Below are 24,466 nucleotides of genomic sequence, written 5' to 3'. Positions count from 1 at the left end.
AGAAGTAACTGCATTCTGTTTCATATCTTTGGAATTACAATGATAGATCCTCTTTAATGGTAAAGTTGGATTTAACATTACTATTTTAGAAATGCCATGTTTAGAAAGTGGAAATTTGTCTGCCCTTAACTTTCCTCTGTGTGCCTGCAGGCTGTCTCCAATACATGTTTGAGCTGGGTGACAGCTACACTTTCTCTCTAGACTACAAGAAACACAAGAAGGGTGGGTGTGACAGGTCGCTCATCTGCATTCTAATAGCCTTCCTGGGCAGGAAAGGGGAGTGGGAGCCAATACTTACATCTGAATAGGCAGTGTCCTGTGTCCCACACAATGGGCTGATTACCCCTACCACCCCACCCCCACTACCACAGATAGCCTGGCTGACATGGCTAAATTAAAAGGGGACCTGTCCACTTCTAGGAGCTGCTTTGAAGTCACCCCCACTTCAGAGGCACATTTGGGTATAAGTACTGGGGCTCTGACCCTACCAAATCAGTACACTGCTGGACCTGTGAAGAACTCTTGAGGACAAAGAACTGAACCCAGCTGAATTGAACCAGATTGACACCAAAGGCTTGCAGGCTTGCTTCCTGTTTTGTGATGTCTCAGGGTCATCAAAGACTTCCTACAACCCTCCTTGTGCTGTTGGTCTAAGCCATCTGTTTGTCCTACCCTTGCCTGAAGTGCCCCTCCAGTCCTAGGCCTCAGAAGTTGGTCCTGAAGCTGCTTTGCTACAAAATTAAAGCATTGTCACCACTGCGCCGATCGGAACCACACAATGCCCTTCAATGCTGACACAGTGCCGATCAGAAGACATACCTAAGTGGCTCGATGACGATCCAGGACCCAACAGCGAGGGTTGGCGATGACGCAGTGCCGAGCCGAGGTCCAGATTGCGAGGCTTGACTTCGACACATCGACCCGACTGTCTGATACGGAAACAACACATTGGACTTTCGATGACAACGCTTTGCTCCATCCAGGGTTCTTTGTCAGCACCTGTTTGAGTCCTGTAGCTGGCCTGCCCGCCATCATAGTCAGCCTTAACTTTGAATTTACCCTGGTCTAGCGTGACATCAAGTAACCTTTTGGCGCTTTTGACTTCTAAGCACTATTTTTGGTTTATTCTTTAAAAATTCCTATCTCGACTTCTACTTATCCAATTTTTGTCATTTTCATCTTAGTTTACTCATATAAACATTCTCTATTTTTCTGAACCTGTGTGGAGTCTTTTTGTGTGTTTTTCCACTGTGGTACTGTGTGTGTGTCCTGCACAAATACTTAACACATTGACACAGAACAGGCAGGCTTATCTAAAGAGGCAATCTACCTAAGGGTGCACACAGGATATCTTTTAGTGTGTATCTAGCTTACCCTGACTGGATTGTTAGTTCCTGCTTGGACAGGGTGCTTATCTGTGCCAACTAGAAACTCAGTTTCTAACAAATAGCAATTAGGCCACACTCTCTCTGACTTTGATAAAAAAAAGTATTGCCCACTATATGATATAACAAAACAAAGTATACTGCCACCACCACCTTAAGTAATAAACCTAGGAGAGGGAAGCTAATCCTTGGTCCACTATGAAGGTATGCTTAATGCACCCCTCTAAGTCATACAATAGGTCCTGGACTGCACCTAGCCAAAGACAGTCCTGGACATGTGAGCTGATGTTTGCGTACCATGACACCAGGGCCAACATAAAAGTAAGCGTGAAAGATACACACATATTAAGGCACTGAGGCAATGGTACTTGCCCACATACGGGAAGACATTTGGTTATTAGTTGAGAGGGATCCCAGCCCCACCTATATAATAAAAACAATCCCTGTGAGGGTGAATCACAAAATTCACTAAATAAACACATGCTTAAACCTCTGGTGGCTTGGTACGAAAGCAGTCAGGCTTAATTTAGAGGCAATGTGTAAAATATTCGTGCAGCACTCAAACAGTAATAAAGTGCAAACATAACACAAGAAAAGTCCTAAGCCAACTTAGAAATATAGAGTACATTTCTATGAATAAAATGACCCCAGAATGACAAACATCAAATCAGTAGAACCAGAGGAATGAGTTTTTAAAAGTTTTGGAGAAAATACTGCCAAAGAGCACAAAGTGCCACATTCAGTCATCTAGACCTGGATAAAATCACAAGTTCTGGCTGGCCATGATGGAGTGTGGGTTGAATACAGGGACCAGGTTCATGCTGGTCTCGATGTAGACCCACATTGGTGGTTGTCACAGACGGTCAATGTTGTGGCAAAGTGTAGATTCTGTTGGAGCTTCGCTCTGGAGGACATGGTGGACAGTCGATCCTTGGCGTGAAAAGATCACTGTGTGATCACGATGAACCCAACACATTGGTATCTTCATCTAGAGGTCAGAAGGAGTACACTCTGATGTCAGTGAAGGGTACAGGACCTGGAGGCATTTATTGGAGATCAGCACTCACTCCAGCAGTGGCCAGCAACAGGGTTCAGGCAGGTCCAGTTAGTGCTGGTCAGCTGGGCACTTGCAGGGAGGGCTGTGGAAGCATATTGCGTCCCTGTAGCTCAAATAAGAGGTCAGCCAACTGTCACGGTCAGTCACTTCTGAGGAGGCTGAAGTCAAGTAGGTCCGATTTTCCTTTTTCAGACAGCAGGACAATCCTTATTCTGAATCTTCCATAATCCAGGAGTGTTCCGATGAGAGATTCCCAAGGTGCCATTCATATATGCAGTAGGAGCCTGTGGGTGGCGGATGCACCCTTTGCCTAACCTTCCCCATTTCCTTGGTTTGGCTCCAATCTGTCTAGGGCAACAAATGGCCGGCCGGCCTAGGTGTGAGCTGCATTCGTCAGTGGTAGGGCAGACACCTGTAGAAGTCAGAAAGGGGGTGGGCAAGCCCTGCAGCTATCCTTTGAAGCTCAAGAAAGGCTGAGGATATCCACCCGGATATCTTGCTCAGGAGGTGAACACCTTGCTCCACGCCCAAGGCCCTTTTGTTTTCATGTGTGGAAGGAATACACAATTCACCACAGGAGAGCCATTCACAGTCATGTGACCCTGTACACTCAAAGAAAGGCACATTTGGTTTAGGTAGAAAAATGGCAACTTTCTAAAAGTGTCATTTTCAAAATAGTGACTTAAAATCAGACAGGAATTTTAAATTACTATTATTTTGAGTGTCAACAGAATTTCTCTATCTGGTCCCAAAGTGAAGTTATCACTTTATTATGATGATGATAAGGTAACCATGTGTTAGTCTATGTGAGAGATAGCCTTACAACAGTGAAAAACGACAAGACATGCAAAACTTAAATACACGTGTCCTACTTTTAAATACCATGCGCTAAATTCTGTGAAACTTTCCAGACTTTTTTGGAGTAACATAAGAATTAAAAAGGAAGATTTAGGCCTGGCAAAAGGTATATTTCAAACAAATGGTGATCAGCCGGGTTGCGAATTCCGAACGGGTTGCACAGCCTGATACATTTTGGTATTCATTAATACACTTCAACCATAGTAATCCAATTTTTGTCCTTTTATTTCTCATATTGTTTTCCAAATTAATCCATCACGTCAAAGGTATGAGATTTCAACTGATGACTGATATATGTGTTTTTTATAAACTTGCAGATACCCCTGACAAAGGTTATTTAAGAACCGAAATGCATTGGGTGCTATGTGTTCGTGATTATTGGGAGAAACTGAGATTTCATTTTGTCCATAATTAGGCCTGGATGGGCAATTCTGGGATAAATTTAAAACGCATAAGATGATTGAAATCTCATACCTTTGATGTGATGGATTAATTTGGAAAACAATATGAGAAATAAAAGGACAAAAATTGGATTACTATGGTTGAAGTGTATAAATGAACACCAAAGTGTATCAGGCTGTGCAACCCGTTCTGAATTTGCAACCCGGCGGATCACCATTTGTTCATTTGTTACATGTTCAGTGCTAAAGGAATGGAGCACTTCCGGGTGCTACACGCCGAATTTGAGAAAAAGCAAAAGGAACCGTAAAAGTTAAAAACCAGGTTGTGCTTCAGATCATTGACTTTGCAAAAGGTATATTTTGCCAGGTTGAAATGACAGTTTCAAACTGCATTACAGTTTGCAGTGGCAGGCCTGAGACATGTTTTACAAGCTACTTTAGTGGGTGGCACAATGAGTGCTGAGCCCACTGGTAGCATGTAGTACCAAATACTTTTAAATACGTTAATTAAATGTATTAATCAAGTGCAGGCCAATTTATACTTTTTTAAAGGGAGAGCACAAGCACTTTAGCACTGATTAGTAGGGAAAAGGTGCACATTCCTAAAAGCCAACAAAAATGGGTTCTGCAACGGAAGGCAAAAATATGGGGTAACCCTGCAGAGATGACCAGATAAAACACATATGAAGCTGGCAACATTTCCATTCCAAATCTAGGTGGGCATGAAAAGAAATTCCAAAATAAAGGGCCTATTATAAAATATTAAGTAAGCTGAAAAACGTACTCTTAGCAAAGTAATAGCAGCTTCTCAGAGTTCAGAATACATAAACAAACCTTGCAGCTGGACTGATGGACAACAAGCACTTTCATATGGGAGCCAGTGCCAAAACACTTCAGGCTTTGAACTAGACATGCACCAGACCTCAAGTTATTACAGGCTCCAATCCATGGCTAAGAATATTACTGATTGAAATACAGTTGTGAATCAGTACCCATTTCATTACAGATTCTAGACTACATATTTTCAGTGTTAAGAATATAAAACATTCCATTTCAGATGTCATCAATTCCCAGTGTATTAATGGCTCTGGTCTACTTGGAAATCAATGCTCATGATATTAAGTACCCAATTCAATATGTAATTCAGTGCCCAGAATCTTCAGTCTTCTGCTCCAGACATTGATCAGTAACAGGATGTTAGATACTATGGTCTAGATATGTGACAGTGCCCACAATATTACAGGCTGTTATCCAAGTGCTATTGTTAACCACTATTTCAAAAACTTCATTCCCTATGTTTGTCAGTGCCCACAATATTACAGTCTCCAATTTGGGTGTTGCCCAGTACCCATTCTATTAAAGGTACAGCGCCAAATATATTTCGTCTCTTGAAGTGTTGTTGATATTTTAAACAATTGCAAAATCTGAGATTGATTGTGGTCTAGATTTGGATGCAGAATGCAGATAAATTAACATTGTTTATTATTTGAAATGCTGGAGAGTCATCATTAATTTATGATTCATCTTCTGTTTTCTTTCTAGATCCAGCTATTACTCCACAAACTCCAGTGCCATTTCCGACAACTACTGCACGAACAACCACCACACCACCAACAACAACCACCACACCACCAACAACAACTACCACACCACCAACAACAACTACCACACCACCAACAACAACCACACCACCAACAACCACAACTCCGCCAACAACAACCACACCAACAACAACCACACTAATGACGACTGCCACAACTGCAACACCACCAGCAACAACAACAACTACCACTACAATACCAACAACCACATCAGCAATGACCACTGCACAACATACCACACCAGAAATAATGACCACTACACCAAGAACAGCAACCATTTCAGCAACAACAGAAACAACAACAACCACTGCAACAGCTACAACAATGCCAACATCCATATCAACTACCAATAAACCACCAACTACAACCACACCAATGTCAACACCACTCAGAGCAGCAACATCAACACCTGGGCCTCCCACGCCTGGGCCTCCCACTCCCGAGCCTCCCACTCCTGAGCCTCCCACTACTGTGCACCCTACATCTGAGCCTCCCACTCCTGAGCCCCCTACACCCAAGCCTCCTACTCCTGAGCCTCCTACTCCTGAGCCTCCCACACCCAAGCCTCCCACTCCTGAGCTTCCAACTCCCGAGCCTCCCACACACGAGCCTCCCAGTCCTGAGCCTCCCACACCCGAGCCTCCTACACCCGAGCCTCCCACCCCCCAACCTCCCACACAAGAGCCTCCCACACCGGAGCCTCCCACTCCGGAGCCCCCTACTCCGGAGCCCCCTACTCCGGAGCCCCCTACACCTGAGCCCCCTACACCTGAGCCTCCAACACCTGAGCCTCCAACACCTGAGACTCCCACCCCTGAGCCTTCCACACCAGAGCCTCCTACCCCCCAGCCTCCCACTCCAGAGCCTCCTACTCCAGAGCCTCCCACTCCAGAGCCTCCCACTCCAGAGCCTCCAACACCTGAGCCTCCAACACCTGAGCCTCCAACACCTGAGCCTCCAACACCTGAGCCTCCAACACCTGAGCCTTCAACACCTGAGCCTCCAACACCTGAGCCTCCAGCACCTGAGTCTCCCACTCCAGAGCCTCCCACTCCAGAGCCTCCCACTCCAGAGCCTCCCACTCCAGAGCCTCCCACTCCAGAGCCTCCCACTCCGGAGCCTCCCACCCCAGAGCCTCCCACACCGGAGCCTCCCACTCCTGAGCCTCCCACTCCTGAGCCCCCTACACCTGAGCCTCCCACACCCGAGCCTCCCACACCCGAGCCTCCCACCCCCCAGCCTCCCACTCCAGAGCCTCCCACTCCAGAGCCTCCCACTCCAGAGCCTCCCACTCCAGAGCCTCCAACACCTGAGCCTCCAACACCTGAGCCTCCAACACCTGAGCCTCCAACACCTGAGCCTCCCACATCTGAGCCTCCCACACCGGAGCCTCCCACACCGGAGCCTCCCACACCGGAGCCTCCCACACCGGAGCCTCCCACACCAGAGCCCACTACACCTGAGCCTCCCACACCCGAACCCCCCACACCCGAACCCCCCACACCCGAGCCTCCCACTCCCGAGCCTCCCACTCCCGAGCCTCCCACACCTAAGCCTCCAACACCCGAGCCTCCCACTCCTGAGCCTCCCACTCCTGAGCCTCCCACTCCTGAGCCTCCCACTCCTGAGCCTCCCACTCCAGAGCCTCCCACTCCAGAGCCTCCCACTCCAGAGCCCCCTACATCCGAGCCTCCCACTCCTGAACCCCCTACACCCAAGCCTCCCACTCCTGAGCCTCCCACTCCTGAGCCTCCCACTCCTGAGCCTCCCACACCCGAGCCTCCCACATCCGAGCCTCCCACTCCCAAGCCTCCAACTCCCAAGCCTCCAACTCCCGAGCCTCCCACTCCTGAGCCTCCCACTCCTGAGCCTCCCACACCCGAGCCTCCTACACCCGAGCCTCCCACACCAGAGCCTCCCACACCAGAGCCTCCCACACCAGAGCCTCCCACACCAGAGCCTCCCACTCCTGAGCCTCCCACTCCTGAGCCTCCCACTCCTGAGCCTCCCACTCCTGAGCCTCCCACTCCAGGACCTCCCACTCCAGAGCCTCCCACTACTGAGCACCCTACATCCGAGCCTCCCACTCCTGAGCCTTCTACACCCAAGCCTCCCACTCCTGAGCCTCCCACTCCTGAGCCTCCCACTCCTGAGCCTCCCACTCCTGAGCCTCCCACACCTGAGCCTCCTACACCTGAGCCTCCTACACCTGAGCCTCCCACACCTGAGCCTCCTACACCTGAGCCTCCCACACCTGAGCCTCCCACACCTGAGCCTCCCACACCCGAGCCTCCCACACCCGAGCCTCCCACACCCGAGCCTCCCACACCCAAGCCTCCCACACCCGAGCCTCCCACACCCGAGCCTCCCACACCCGAGCCTCCCACACCCGAGCCTCCCACACCCGAGCCTCCCACTCCTGAGCCTCCCACACCAGAGCCTCCCACTCCTGGGCCAAGTACTTCTGAGCTTCCAAAATCTACGCCACCAAAGGATCATACATCTGAGTCAACAACACAAGTCACATACCCACCCACGGTTACGAGCCCCTCAGCGATACCAGGAGGACCCACTGTTACAAAAATCCAAACTGAAAGCGAAACTAAAATCATAACAACAACTGAAACAAGAAATGTCAATGGGATGCTGATCACTATAATCACCATACAGGAGACGACGAAAACTACCACCACCATAAAAGCAATGACTAGGCAGGTCACAAGAACAACGACTATCAGCTCCAAGTCTTGTTTCACCACAACCGTAAATATCGACACATCTGTGACTGTGGACACCGGAAATTCATCAGAGCAGTCACATACATCACACGAGACACAAAATAATAACACTTCTAATTGGGCACTGCCTCCTTTGCCTTTTATCCAAGAGCCAGTCTCATCAATTACAACTACAGAGACAACCACAGCTCCAGTAGAGGATGGCACAAAAACAATCACAACAACTACCACAGTCACTAAGCAATTGACAACTCTAGTGACCTATCCAGAGACTCCAAACCCCGAGTCCACAACAACAGAGCCCTTTTTAACTGAGTGATTTTTCAGATAAATTGTGAGTCTGCATATACTTCAATTTCTTAGACCAATATGTAACACTACATCACACAATCAAGGCGTGTTATTCTATCACCCATGAGCCAAAACAAAATACACAAGCAGATAGCAACTGCAGCCAGCTGATGTGCACTTGCCTCCCATACAATTAAACATATGAAGGTCTGCCCACTGGCCTGCCATTAAAGACTCCCCAGCCAAATTCAGTCCTACTACTGCTTAATCAATTGCTGCAGACTGTTCAGATCAGATAGCTGTGCTGCAAGGAGTTTTGTAGCGTCTTATGTTATACCAAATGTTCTGATTTACCTTGTAACCCACCACATTTAAGAGAGTGTGTTCGTTGGTTTGCAGTGGAGAGTTTAGAAGCGTGTTCCACGTGAAGTAAATGTCCAAGAGGGAAAGCAATGGTTTGGGAACCTCTGGGATGGGTGCAATCACAGACATCACCCCATCCTCCTGTGCTGATCAAGATGCTCAATGTATGTCAATGTAGCATGGCTAGAAGGGCACAACCTTGATCTGCACCAGTGACATTTGCCAAATGCCCTCAAGTGGGTTCTAAGTCTTGGCCACAAAGGTGCCTGGGGCTGAGATTGCCACTCATGTCACATTTAAAATGGAAATATTACACGCATTCAAGCCATGTGCACATATGCACTCTGGAGCTTGGTGCTTTTTACAGAATTAGGAACCAGAGTGGGAGCTCACTCTCGGTGTAGGCTCACTTGGTTAACGCAGACCAGAGCAGAGGACTAGTTGTGTAGTATGTTCTGCAGCCATAGCCTGGTGATCCACCGCAATAATCATGTCTGATAATTTCATAAACCACTTTAGGGATCCTATTTGTGCCCACTGGGAATATATTTATACTCATTGCTGCCAACACTACCCAGCAATCAAACGCAGCCATCTCACTTGAAGTCCAGGAACACTGGGGAGAGCACAGAATGTATGGAATATATGTGAAAACAATTTTTGAAATCAATATGTATAGGTATGGGAGATCTTGGTTAATTCTCGTGGCTTCAGCCACAGTGCTACTGACCCATATTTACAATGTGAATCACTACTTTCTACACCTATTACACAGGAAGTAAGCTTAAGATAGACACATATCCAACATTCCTGTGACAAGCCTCCTCTCATAGTAGCCACCACCCACGCACCCCATTAACAAGAAAGTGCCAATGAAATACCCTCTGCAAAACCCAGTGGGAAGCGGTTTTCATCAAAAATAAACATCCGTTAAACTTCGTCCAACAAAAAAAGCTATTCTGCTGCATGAAACCCCCTCATGCTACACGAGTCCTAACAAGTGGGTTACATCGAGAGGAAACTCCCCCACGGTGACTGCCACAAACCAACTTACAGCATCAGAAACAATAGATCCACAACACCCTCCAGCAATATTTTCCCTTCAATACCAAGATACCATATAATTAGGTCAAAAACTTCTTCCAGTGACCAGCATCTCCCAGTCCACTAGCCCTTTTCACAAATCGATCTGATACTGTAATCCCCACCAAAAATCATTATCCTTAAACAATACACTCCCTACAAATACCTGCCAAAATAGCTTTTGAAAACCAAAACTGCCTAGACAATCATGCTAATAAGCATTTTTACCCACGCTGCTAAAAATCTCAGACAGAAAAAAAAGCATGACTTCGAATAGAAAACACTGCCACAAGGAACATCTTCCTTCAACTAGAAATTCCCCCAACATTCTGATCAATGAATACATTCCTTCAACAAAATCGTATTCCCGCTGCACTTCAAATCCATATTTTCCATTTGCATCTCCCACCATCTCTGCCGAAAAGGACCCCCTTCATCTGAGCTAGATGGAGAGACACATGAGACATTTGCAGACACACATGACATTTCCACTGTCTGAGAGCCACGTGAAATGATCCCTGTATAAGGCTCCTCGAAACGAATTGTCCTTTTCTGAGACACATGTAGATTCACACTAAATACCTACTGTCGGAGACACTTCGAGACACACAAAACACACCTGCAGCGTCACAGTCGGAGACACGTACAGTCACCTGAAACGTCCACAGTCACCGGAAATGTCCACTGCACGAGGCTCCAGGATGGACTTATGAAATGTGCATTGTCGGTGACACCTGAGAGCAGACTAAACATTCACCTGTGCAGAGCCACTCGGAGGGCTGCTGGGAAGACCCCGACTGCGACGCAGGAAAGCACGCGAGACTCCTCCCTCGGACCCTAACAAGGCTGGAACACTGGCTGGAGGTTTCCCCCACTTCATTCCTGGGACATTCGAGATCTGTTGCATTCTGCTGGGCTCGCCTCATACATGAAGGGCTGCGCTCTCTTTCTTGGCCGCATCATACATGAAGGGCTGCGGTCTCTTTCTTGGCCGCATCATACATGAAGGGCTGCGGTCTCTTTCGTGGCCGCATCATACATGAAGGGCTGCGGTCTCTTTCGTGGCCGCATCATACATGAAGGGCTGCGGTCTCTTTCTAGGCCGCCAATAAACTGCTCATAGTGCGTATTTCTGTGGTGACTTTTGTGATTGAAAGCCTTGGGAATGATGTAAGACTATAGTGATTAGAAGTTGTTATAGGCATTTTCCCCTAGTTAGAAGTCTAACAATCTTTTCTGTTTTCCTCTTACAACTAATGTTATGAATTAGCGATGTCCAATACATCATATAAAATTGTTATAAAAAGATGCATTTTGAAACCGTTTGTTTCCATGTGCCTCTCATGGTGTTATGTGAAGGTGCAAAGATAGTCCAACATAGCACATGAGATCACATGTTAAGGTAAATAAAGTATGGCTTTTTTTCTAGCGCAGCAGTCGCCGGTTCCATAGGACATCGGTGCTGTCATGATAGTGAAGCAGGCTAGAAGGTTTTCTGCCACTCCTGGAACTGCTCATGTATTTAGATCGCAGAACCATGTGCTGAAAAGTTGAATCAATCACTCTGTTAAATTCAAGGCTGAAACACTCCTCCTATAAAATAAAATAAAACATTCTTCTTTGCAAAGGGTGAAAAAATCATTATATTGTTCTTTAACTCATACACGTGAATCAGTCTACACATTCTGCACATGTAAGTCTATGAGCTTTCTCAAAGCGAGTGTTTTTGGTGGAAAGACTGATACCTGTTCTATACATTCTAGGACTTGTGTTTTCCCTTCCCTCAATATAGGAATGGGATTATAAATCCCAGCATACGAAGTGCTGATGGAGACAATGTCAGGCTTGGTGGAAGGAGCCACACAAGACAGGATCACGTGGCAGCTACAACTCTCCTCCATGCACCTTCCTCTGCTTCACCTTAAAGATGGCCTTCTCTTCTCCGCTTTTCCCTTGAAGGACCCTAGACACTTATCCACACTTTAGCAGGAGGCATAATCAGCTAAGCCACGAGTCTCATCTCAGTGGCATATACCCTCTGCTTCTGCATGCATCATGATGGTCCTCCTCAGCCAGTCCTAGCCAACTACACTCTGGATTCTGGGTCTTGTAGTTTTGCTTTTCGAGTTTGTAGCTGTGCAGTAACAAGCCCCAGTACAGTTGATGAAAGAAATGATGATTGATGATGGCCTCCAAAAAGTCAGTTGGCCATTATAATGCATCCACCTTAATTGCAATTATAAAGCTTAGTTCACCATCTTCGTGACTGATACATTCACACATGTCTCACTCAATCCATGCCTGCTTTTAACCCTTATGTTATTCCTTCATCTACCTGTCTCATTGTAAAATCATTTGATTATACGTTGTCTTTTTTGAAGTTTCTTAAATCCCGGCCTGCAGCTATTTCTTTATTGACAATGGGCCAGATGCACAAATAGTTTTTGTGTTCGCAAACAGGCGATTCACAGAATTAGCCCATTTTGCGAACGCAGAAGGACTTTTTGAAATGTACAAATCCCTATTTGCTATTCGGTAACCTATAACAGAATCGCAAATTGAGTTTGCAATTCGGTATGAGGAAGGGGCATGTTTAGGGCATCCCTTCCTAAACCTGAATCGAAGGGGTATGTGTGAATGTTTTATGACCTAAGTGCTGTTGAAAAAAAATCAAATTTTACCAACTACTTGAAGTAGGTGGTGACCCATTTGCAAATGGGAAGGGGTCTCCATTGGACCCATTCCCCTTTGTGAATGTTTGCAAAAATATTTTTTAAGAGCAGGCAGTGGTCTAAGGCAGTGGTCCCACAGACCACTGCCTACACTTCAAAAATGAAAAGAAAAGTTTTCATTTTTCTTTATGAAACGCATCCCTTTTTCTTTTACGGAAAACATTTTAAAAGAAAAATTGCTTCCTTTTAAAGCAATCACAGATATGATGGTTTGCTGCCCCATGGAGGCCACCATCCCTGTGATTTTTGTGATTCCCAATGGGTCACAAACCGAGACCAACCTCATTAATATTCATGAGGTAGGTCTATTGGAGACCCATGGGGAATTGCAAAAGGAGTAATACAAACATTTGTACATGGGTGATTGCGATTACCAAATAGCCAATTTTTGAAATTCGCTATTTGGTAATCGCAATTTGGTAATCGCAAACAATTACCTACGTACATCTGGCCCAATGTGTGCTGAATTCAGCACTATTTCCACATGGCATCAATTTCCCCCTCCCTTGTTCTTGGCAGATGTTTTCCACAGAGAAAACTACACACAGCTTCACAAATGCAGGTAGAACCCCATCATGTTCCTATATTAAAACCAATTATAACAGTAGCAGCCGGTTTCTTGACAAAGTGGCAGGGCGGAAGGAGGGGGGGGGGACCGGAATGAACAACAACAAAACAATTATAATTAAATAATTTACCTGTTCGACTCTCTGACACTCCTCTCTGGCTCCTTCACCGTTACCGTGCAGGCACAGGCTCCCAGATTCCCCAGAGCCAATCCTGACGTTGCATCAAGGACACCTTGCTTCCCTGGTAATCAGTGCTTCATTGGTGTCAGTAGTTGCGGGTGGTAGGCCCAGCATTCATTTTTTGGGAATCAGGACTTAATTTTCATGGTCAGAATTTTACCCAGAAGAAGAGAAAGACACAAGAAAGAAACAAGAAGGCTCAGAAAGATAAGGAAATAGTAATCAAAAGAGAACAGTTGTATGACAGAATATCCTTAGCAAAAATAAGATCTTACAGAAATAGCGCGTCCTGCGCATCTAAATATTAACTTTTAATGGGCCAATAATTTCGTAAATATCATTTAGAACACTTCGTCGGATGATATTTTGCTTGCAATATTATGGGCCCAAGCCCATGCAAGAGTGAGATTTAGAGACAAGAAGTATAGGGTGGTAGAAGAAGGCATGAAGTGGCAAATTAAGCACCAAGACCCACACACTACTACATGGAAGCACCATAAAACCAATACATGGCTCCACACACAAACCATTCTGGGACCAGGAACAACACCCTGCCAGTTATATTTTAGTTTTCCCAATGTACTTGAAACGACCTGCACCATTTCCGCAGATTAATCGCTGGGACCCATAAACAGCTTCTCCAAGCTACCCACACCTAACCTACAGCAGGCCCTAGCACTCCAGTATTGAGGCAAAACACAAAAGTCTTGTCAATAAACCGCAGTCCTTTGCTACCTCACGCTCTACTTTGCTGCTTGCATCTTCGACTATTCTAAATATCTGGACCCACGTTGAGCTATTTCAATGCACCACAATTGTGAACCACAGCATCCCATCTTATTGCCTTACTGGGACCCACACACACTTCTGCCAATGGACACTCCTCTTAACCTGCAGTATGTTCTAATGTAAAAACACAGTCCCCAGCACACGCCCAAAATTGCACTTGATATTCATGCAGTGTAATATAAACAAATAATCAATCTTGTTGTGTTCCTCATTTCTTTATTCTTTTTTTCCTTTTTAGGTCTCGCCTGAGACAGCGCTTTAGCGCTGCTCTGGCGAGACTTATAGTAAGCACTTTTGGAAGTGCAAACAAGTGCTTTCAGGCCGCCAACTACTGTGCATGTGTGCCGGGCGCGCGCACCATTTGGCAGCCTGAAAGCACTCGTTGTCTTTCACTTTCGCGGCCGCTCGGCCGCTTTGATGTTTTATCGTGATCGCGATGCTTATCTTTAGATGTTTGTCCTTGTGTTTTATCTTTATAGCTGTGCTCTGCGAGTAGGCAGTGCCCTGGAGAGTGCAGTGCCCTGCGTGGCACCCTGCTGGCACACCTCTCCTAGTTCTCTATTCCGCCTGCATTTTACTTTCAATCGTATTTGCTTTTCCACGGACTACAGTAAGCGAGCAGTAGGTACACGTGCAGACCGAGGTGCAAGTACCTTTTGGTTAACTATTATGTTTTTTTTTTTCATTTTCATTTTAACCTTGTTTTTCGTATTACGCGTTTGCCTTAAACAATGGCGGACGTGCTTTTTATTTCCCCCCTTATACTCCCCCCCCCCCCACCCCGTCGTCCTCCCCACCGCTACCCGCCCCCTTTTCAGTGCTGGTTTACTTTATTTCGGAGCGCAGCGCCAGATTTAGGGTCACCACGCTCCGTTTATTTATTTAACTTTTTTTAGAGTGCTTGTTAACTCCTGTCCTGAAGCTGTTGGGCTGTCACTTGTACCTTCGCTCCCACCACTGGCCACGGAAGTAGAATAGCCCCCCTGCCGCCTGCAGTGGTAGTTGTCAGTCTGTGCCACTGCTCCGTCACAAAGCTACAAGTGAAAGAAAGTATTCATGGGGCACATCGTAGCCACTCCCGTGGCTCACCCGCCCCTTTTATTCTCATTTGGATCACTATCTTCAGTGTGCTATCCGTCCCGAAGTGCTGCAAGCAGCTGAGCGCTTATCTCGTACATTGGCTTAACACATAAATTGTTCTCGGTGCGAATGGTTGATCACACGTCCCATGTAGGATGTTGCCGAAAAAATGCTATAGTGCGCAGCTCTCTTTTAACCTGGCTTAAAGTGTTACAATCGACCCATACAAGGAAAACTAAGCCACATTCTTAAATTTTAAGTATCAGTAGAGGGCCTTGTATACATCTCCCTCTTGCTCTGACGTTTTTTGCAACAGGAACTGTCACCAAGATCAATAAGCCATATCATTTATTTCAGCTTTAAGGAGTTGCCTTATAATGAAGTATTATCCAGAGTGTGGCTGCAAGTATTTTAACGTGTTGGAGCGAGGTCTTGTACAATTTTAGCTTTCCTCCGGTCTCCAGGGATTACTTAAATGACAATCCAACGCTATTCAGCCCCTGCTGTTAGAACGCTGAATTTTATATTGTTTATTAATTCAGTTTTAATAATGACGTATGGAACTTCTCTAAGTTGCTATGGTTTTCAATATTTTGTTTCAGAAAAACGAAATGGTTTTAATTAACTGAAACAAACTTACTAAGCAAACTGTTAGAATTGCGCTCGTCGTGCCTTACTCTTTTTCTGAGAGTTCCAGTGGCAGAATGTAATGCTTCCAGCACCGGGGATCTTTTATTACTAACAAGGCAGTGTGAAAAGAAAAACAATCACCGTTAAATACCTGCCAAGCTCTGACCTAACAATGATAATGTAGTAATTCATGATCATATATATTTTTTTGGTAGTGTGGGTGCAGAAGGTTTTCTTTTAGCCTTACTGTGCTTGTTTTTTTTTAAACTTAAAGCACGAGGCGCGCGTGCGGCCAATGCTTGTTATTTTTGCCTCGAAAACTGCAGGACGCATAAGGAACTCTGCAGCAGGTGCTTTTCAATGAAGTTCTAAACACGGCGCCCGCTTTCCCCATCCCCCAAACTGAGCAGGGCCGATGGTGCACACTGTGCGTGTGGGAGCCGTTTGGTCCAGGTGTAGGGAATTGGAAGCCTCAAGTGCTGTGGGGGCTGGGGCCGCAACGGACGCTGTGATATAAAATGCCGGGTTTGCTCAACACTAGTTTTTTTTTTTTTTAAATAGCTTGAGGCATTTTGAATGTTTATGCAGTGTGCTCGTTCCACTTTCACTATTTAGAAAGGTGAATTTCCCAATTTATTACAAAACACAATCTCACTTTCTCCCGCCAAATCTACTTCTTGGGTATTCTAAACGGGTGGCATGCAAAACGTACTTTGACTGGTGAGAATATCGCAGTTTGAACATGGCGCACCATGAAATAGCAACCCGAGGCCTTGCTGTCTTTGTTGAGAAGAGTGCGCCTTTCTCTTTGAATTGCTTCAGCTCTAATGGAAGTGACAAGTTCTTGACTCTGTCTACACTCTTGGCGCCATGTTGCTTTGGTCTGAAGGGATTGATGACGTGGCTTTGATGGACTCCAGCCTGCTTCTTCACACTTGGCAGTGTGATTGGCGTTAGCTCTGTATGTTGTGAATAGCAGCCACTGTCTTCAGCACTGCGAGCGAGACAGCAGCTTCCACTTCAAAGGAAGGTGACACAAAATGCACCTCCTTTTAAAAGGGGTATTTGAGGGGGAGTTAGAAGACACAGGGGACTCGCCTCTTTGAGACACCAGGCTTAGACTGACCCCCACTGTGCCATCTGCTTGCATCAAATAAACAGAAAAAACATGCTCCCAAAACTACACATTGACTTCAGGTTGGTTAGAATTTTCTTTTAGGACCGAATGCATACGTATTTTTGTTTTCTCAAACTAAAGAATAATAAGCTATATAATATTTCTAAATGCACCTAGTAGCTGCAGAATTACCCAAAATTAGATAATGTTTCTCAGACAGAAATGTCAGGTCACCCAGTAAAATTCCGAACCCTTTTTCTCATCTGAGCATCAGCAGTCGTTTTTAGGTCGAGCCTAGAACAGCGCATGCGCTGTTGCTCGAATTTTTGTAAGGGGATTTTCAAAGTGCTGCAGCCGCTGGCCTAAAGCCTGCGTGCATGTGCGTGTGAACGCGCGCAGCCGCCATATGTCTCCGTCACGGGTACTTCCTGAAGGCGCTTTTGCTATAATCGGGCACCGGCGCTTTACTTTTAATGTTAACAAGCATTTGCAATGCAATAGGTCTCGCATTTACGTGAGTTTAAGTTATTGGCATTGTAAATAAAAATGCCTTTTTTTTTTTTTTAAACGGAAACAAAAATAAAAGGCATTGTCATTTGCAATGTCAATAGCTCAAACTCACGTAAATGCGAGACCTATTGCATTGCAAATGCTTGTTCTGTAATTGTGTTGAATTCTTAGCCAGCCAACACGTGTTTCGTCGCCAGACGGGAAATTATCCCGCAACTTTTTCAAGGCTCAATCCTCTTAGTAATGAGACTTCTCATATGGTCTATGCCCATCTGGCCCTGCATGGGATGAATAAATGTTTTGCGACCGAATTACGGTTGCAAAACAGTCATATTTTACCAACTCTTTGAAGGAGATGGTAACCCATTCGTAGATGGGAAGAGGTCCCTAGTGGTCCCCTTCCCCTTTGAGAATAGAATACAAATACTTATTTTAAGCAGGCAGTGGTCAGCCTACTTCAAAAAAATGAAATTGCAAAGTTTCATTTTTTCTTTTTAAACCCATCCCATTTTCTTCTAAGGAAAATAGGCTGCATTTGAAAAAAAAGATTACTTTATTAAGTATCAGTCACAGACATGGAGGCTTGTTGGCCTCAGCAGGCCATCATGCCTGGGATGGCTGTGATTCCTAATGGGTCGCAAATTGCGACCTACCTCATTAATATGCATGGGGTTGGTCGATTTCTACCTAATAGGAATCGCTAATGAAACTCAAAAGAGTTTCATACATTAGGAATACCAATTTTCTAATTGCTATTCGGAGAGAATCACAATTAGGAAAGCGGTATTCCTAATATTAGCACGTCTGGCCCTATAGCACTATATTAAAGACGAAGAGCAGGGCGAACAGAAATGTATTACAACTCATAAGACTCGAACATCAACAATTGATAGAGCACGGGTTGCACCACCATCTGCTGTTGAGGGAACCACCAATTCTAGCATAGACAGTCTACACCAAAATTTGAAGTATTTTGAAATGTGGAAGTTAGGACCTCCATTAGAGCATTATTTTACTTTCTAGCACTGAAACTCAGGTTGGATGAGATTTAGAATACTTAAATATATACGTATTCTACAATATATTGATGTCATTTTACATTTTGGACTGTTAAAATACACAGTTCATCCCCCACTCCTCACACTTAAATCTGAAATAACAAAGTCGTGGCCTAGCTTTGTTGTTACCTTGTGCTTGGTTCGGATCCGTTAATTTTTTTTCTCCGCTGGCATATTTTGAACGTGACAGCGAGGGCTGCAAACCACTGTTGGGCGGCAAAGCTTATCAGTCACTGCTGGACTCCAGGCAGTTCCCTGTTATCTACCTGTTGTTTGTCCAATGGCTGCTGTCCATAGAGCAGGTTGGATCCTGAGCTCTCTGCTTCATTTTAACCATGTGTGTATGCAGGCCTTATGCATTGGCGTGCTTGGCCCCGACTGGGGTACCAACTTGTGGTTTGAACACCCTTCCCTCCAAGCTGGCTCGAAATAAACGTGCATTTGGTCTCTGTTGGCTGCTGTCGCCCGTGTACAGGGCACGAGTCCTAAAAAAAGAAGTGGGGGGACTAACCATGTTAGGCAGTATGTAAGTGAAATCATGACGCGTGCCATCACAGTGAATGTCACGACGTGTGACATTGCACGTGACATAAAAGAAAGTGACCTCACTAGGTGTGACATCACAAGAATTGACATCAGATATCAAGACCTCATATATGTTTATCATGTATATCATGAGTACATTTAAGCACATTATGAGTTTTGACAAATGAAATTTGGCGTTGGGTTATGCCAAAAAAGTGGCGCAATCTCGATGCAAAAGCTGGGCCTCAACTAATATATAAATTTTTTTAAACCTGGTCACAAAGGAATTGGCAACTAGGAGAAACATGGAAGTAGATCTGTTCTGCTTAATTGGTTTCAAAGTCTGCATTACATCTCCGGGAATAAAAATAATGGTGATATAACTCTGGAGATCTGTGTTTTGTGAAGTCCCAGATATGAATCAAAGTAGCATATCGGGTTAATGTGTCTCATGCAAAGCACATCATGTAACATGCAGATTACAGATTTTTATTTTTTGTAGATAGTAAAGTGGATTACTGCCTTTAACACAGAGATCTTTTTCATAAATTATAATCCTTGTAATATAGAAGTGAGCTTTGGAGGACATACAACTTTGAAACCTTGTAACCCTGTCTTATGTAACTCATCGTGTACATTGATTTACACATGTACATGATTTATTGTCAGTGTATAATGTGTATGTTACATAAATGGCTCCGACACCCTGAATTGGGTTGCACAGCGCTATAAAATTAATTAAAATGGTGGTATTTAAATTGTTATTTGTGTAAATACTGGGACAGACTGACACACCTGACATTTTTACAGTGCATGCATTTCTCATAAACAAGCACTGAATAAAGGCAAAAGCACGCCTCTCTTAAGTACCTGTGAAGCGATAACCAGCTGTGTGCCTTTGTTTCCCCTTCCATGGCATTTACATTTAAGTGTAAGGTTCCAGGCTGCCTCTAGTCAGGATGTTCAAACAAAAGGAGGCCTGAAGGCCCCTTAACTTCCGCCCCGCTGGAGGTGAAAAATGCTCCCTCGCTGCCTGCACGTTGCTGCAGGGAATGGAAAGCAAACCACATACAGGCGCTGCCGAACGTGTCCCAGTGTCAAAAAATCACACCGGGACAAGTTCAGCATATTTCTGTGGGGCCCAAGTTCTTGGCAGGGGGGACGGTGTCCATCCTGTAAAAATAGTGGGTGGACGCCGTGTATCTGCGTGTACCCCCAACTTGTGCCCTGCCTGTGTATCCTCCTTTTTGCGACTTTTCACTGTTTCAGCACAGCCGGCACACTCAATCGGATAGGGGGTTCACTGCCATACACTCAATGCTGCTGACTATAAACCTCAGTCGGCATGGGGGTACTTGGCCTCAATAAGGATCGCAAGTGAGAAAACAAATAACCACACACTGGGAACTGTTGTCCACGGAGGCCCAGTGTGACCTTACTGCCTTTTACTTATACTCTCGGCCGGGGCTGGCCGAAAGATGCATGCACACGTCACCACCATGCCTGTACGGCCCAGGTGGTACTCCACATCCCTCCCCAAGACAAGTTATCTTCTTCCTCACATTGGGACGGTGCTGTCTCCGGGACTGGCGGGTTGGCCAATAGCTTGTCCCTGTCCAACTGTCCTCATCTCCATCCTCCTGTGTCCCATCGCAGGAGTGCCAGTGGTATGTCTCCAGCTGGTTCACACTTAAAACAGAAGGCGTGGCGCTTGACCACTGCTTGCCCTCTTGCAGCAGTGACTATGGTACCCTTCTGCTCCGTGACTCACTGCTGACCTCTTTCAAAGGGGGTTCTAAACTTCTACCTAGGACTCCAGTCTTGCAACACCACTGTGTCTTCCACATGCAGGAAATGATTTGAAGCCCACCTGGCCTCACTGGCCTGTTCTTTGGCGGCTTTTCACAGTGGCAGCATCCATTAGCTTGAGCCTCCAACCGTGCCCAACCGGAATACTACCTATAGGTGACTTGGATGTTCTGCTATGAGGTGTATTGTGGTAGCTTTCCAGAAATTGTGCAGACACCATTCCAGCTCTTCCTGTTGGGACATTCCAATCTGAAGAGATTTGTTCAAGATCCTCATTAATCATTCGCCTCCTCTTTGGCTTGGGGCCCCTCAGACGTTCTTCGCTGGTGGATCACCAGTGGATCACCCTGAGGGACTGAAGATACTCCTTGAGTTCTTGGCTTTGGAATGGGGGGCAGTCTTAATGATGTGCAGCAACCCAAAAGTGACAAAGGCCTTTTCCAGTATAGGCTTGAGGGCAGAAAAAGCAGTGGAAGTGGTCACCTCGACCACTGGATGCTTTGAATATCTGTTTATGATCATCACCTTGTCGCGCCCATCTGGGAAGCTGTCGAAGTCAATGCTCAGCACACTCCATGGTTCTGTGTTGGCCTCTCCCATCTGAATCCTAGCTGGGGCCGGTGGTGGGCTGGTGATTTGGCATGTGTGACATGCTCCAACCTTGTCCTATACCCTCATATCCATCCCAGGGAACCGGCCTGGCTTTTGTCTTTGCTGCTCCTGAGCTGACTTCATGAGCTAGGTCTACCATCCTTTCCCAGAATGCTCAGGGCACAATAATGCTCCGCCCTCACAAGATGACATCCTCTGTTATGGGGCTGAGGTCATCCCTTATGCTCCAGATTTGTGTCATTTCCATCTGGTCCACCGAGCTCCAGTATTTGGCTTCCCCTAGGAATCTTCTCAATTGGTACTTCTGAAGGGATTGGGCTACATTTTGCAGGCAGCTGTCTTTGGCTGTGGCTTCCTTGATTTCCTCTATGGACAGGGCTTTAGGGCCGGTTACCTGCGGGGCCATGCTAACAAATTGTTCTGAAACTGTGGCATCCTGATCCCTTACTGCCTGTTTGGGTGGTGGGCGTCTGGAGAGGTAATCCATGAGGTTGCTGGCACCAGGTCAGTAGAGCACTGGAAAAGTCATAAAGGTACAGGTGTACTGCCCACAACTCATTGTGTGGGGGCGGGTTTCTAGATGTGCCTGCAAATAAGGTCACCAGCGGCTTGTGATCAGTCACCACATGGAATCCTCGCCCACACAGGTATAAGTGGAAGTGCTCCCCCCTCACCTGATGGTAAGGGCCTCATGCTCAATTGGGCATACTTGGTTTCTTTCACCATCAACCTCCATCTGGCGGATGCGATCGGTAGCCACTTTCCTGGACTTTGCTCATGGGTAAGTACTGTCCCAAGACCTACAGGGCTGGCATCACCAGGTAGCCCTGCGGGACATCGTGGATTAAAGTAGCACCTGATTGTATGCCTAAGAAACACTCTCTGCACTTCTTCAAAGGCCCTTTCAGCCCCTTCAGTGCACATCAGGACAGATACAGCTTTTGTCAACACTCAAAGATGCTCCGATATGGTCACCAGGTTCGGCATGTACCTTCCAAAGTATGTCACCATCCCTCGGAAGCTCCGCACCTTCTGTTGGCATCTGAGGTCTGTGGCGTGCTGGATGGCATCAGCTTTATGGGGATCCTTCACTATCCTTTCAATCTAACTAACAGACTAACATGTCCACCAATCAAATTAATTTCATATTTCCCTATACTAGTTCCCCACTAATCCTGTTTGGATTCCAGAGTAGGGTGCCACCCATCGAAAAGTGCCTCACCAACTCATCAGAGGTAGCAAGCGCTATATAAATACTAAACATTGCCTCTTCTATTCCTCCACTATCCTTTCAATCCATCTAACAGACTAACATGTCCACCATTCAAATTAATTTAATATTTCCCTATGCTAATTCCCCTCTAATCCTGTTTAGGTTCTGGAGTAGCGTGCTACCTGACAAAAAGTGCCTCACCACCTCATCAGGGGTAGCAAGCGCTTTATAAATGCAAACCCTTCTCTGTTCTATCCCTCCACCATCCTTTCAATCCAGCTAACAGACTAATGTGTTCACCGATTAAATTAATTTAATATTTTCCTATACTAACTGCCCATTAATCCTGTGTGGGTGCCGGAGTAGCGTGCTACTCACTGAAAAAGCACTGAGATGCCTCATAAGGGGTAGCCAGCGCTATATAAATACAATTGCAATTTACCTTTGAAAGTCATACTCAAAAAACTCAATGGTGGACTTGAAGAGGGAGCATTTGCTTTTATGCAGGGCAAATCCCTACTCATCCAGTCTCTGGAGTGTCCCCTGGAGCCTGCTGTGATGCTCTGCAGAAGTCGTGGAGTAGACGAGGATGTCATCGCTTATATTGAGTACAACCTCAAGTCCTGACAGTGCTTCACGAATGGATTTTGAAAAACCTCCACTTCTGAGGAGATACCAAAATTGAGGTGCCGATACCTCCGCAGTCCGACCTGTACGGAGAAGGTCATGTTATATCTGCTTTCCCGATCCAGCGCCTGCTGGTGGTACCTGGCATTTAGGTCAAGTTTGGAGAACCAGTGGGCACCAGTGAGTTTGGTGATGACATCATCCATAGTGGATGATATATGACACACTCGCCTGTTCACCTTATTGGGTAGCCTCATGTCCACACAGCCTGATGGCCCTGGCTGTTACACCTTGGGTGCGGCTACCAATGGAGAGACAAATGGTATTGGCCCCAACACTTTCTTGATGACTTGTTGTTAATCCAGCTTACTCATTGCATCTTCTCCCAGCAGGTGGAGATGAAACAGCACTCCTATGACACACGGCAGTTGGTTTATCTGTCTGATCAATGTGGAGCTTCACCTTGGTGCCCTTGAGACACCTAAGTCCTTGGAATAGCTGTGGAAGGTCCTTCAGGATGTTGTGGGCTTGTGCCTCATGGATGCCTCTGGCAAAAAACACTAACTCCAGTTCTTCTGCAGAGTGGCAGCCTAGCATTGTACCTCTTCCTTCCTTTGTTATATGCAGCTTGGTTATGTACCTGACCCTCCGTTGGTCACTTCCACTTGGAAAGCACTACCAGCGTCAGCGGCTTCTGCCCCCTGTTTGCATAGATTTTTATTGAGCTGGGCGAGAATTGTAGCGTTGGTGCCAGCAATGGTTATTGATGCCAGTCCATAACATTAACTAATGCCCAGTTGTCTATCATGGCACTGACTTTACACCCTGCAATGAGGATTTTGCAGGGAGTCTCCATTTGGCACGCCGCTCAAGGTCAGATGGACGGGGAGGACTTACGCATCAGGCATGGTACACACAGCACGTCGGGTCGGCTCCGCCTCGTTGCCAGTTGATACGACTTCTCACTATTTCAGCCCTCTGCAGACACACGTACATGGGTATGGGTTCGCTACTCTGCACTCAATGTTGCAGGCTGTAAACGCTGGTATGCATGGGGGTGACTAGGCATCAATAAGGATTGCAATATTGCTGTCGACAGAAGCCCCATGCGACAACATGCCCTTTTGTTCATACTCTCTTGCACTCCCTTCCCTATTATTTTTAACACACTTCACAGATTTAATCTTGGAACAAGAAAAGAGAAGACAAGCGGGTGTGAGAATTGCTGTTCCCCTTGC

General features: G+C 46.0%; 1 protein-coding gene across 1 annotated transcript in view; it reads left to right on the top strand.

Annotated features, from left to right (window-relative positions):
• LOC146857263 (uncharacterized) overlaps nucleotides 1–10,906 on the top strand; it is a 55,020-nt gene extending 44,114 nt beyond the window's left edge. Inside the window, exon 4 of the mRNA XM_085647774.1 lies at nucleotides 5,244–10,906. Coding sequence (XP_085503900.1) covers nucleotides 5,244–8,359 — 3,116 coding nt within the window. The 3' untranslated portion in view covers nucleotides 8,360–10,906. The remainder of the gene's footprint in view (nucleotides 1–5,243) is intronic.
• The last annotated feature ends 13,560 nt before the right edge of the window (nucleotides 10,907–24,466 follow it).

Source organism: Triturus cristatus, chromosome 3_2, assembly GCF_964204655.1.
Source record: "Triturus cristatus chromosome 3_2, aTriCri1.1, whole genome shotgun sequence".
NCBI classification, from domain to species: domain Eukaryota; kingdom Metazoa; phylum Chordata; class Amphibia; order Caudata; family Salamandridae; genus Triturus; species Triturus cristatus.
This window is presented reverse-complemented; position numbering and strand designations above follow the sequence as displayed.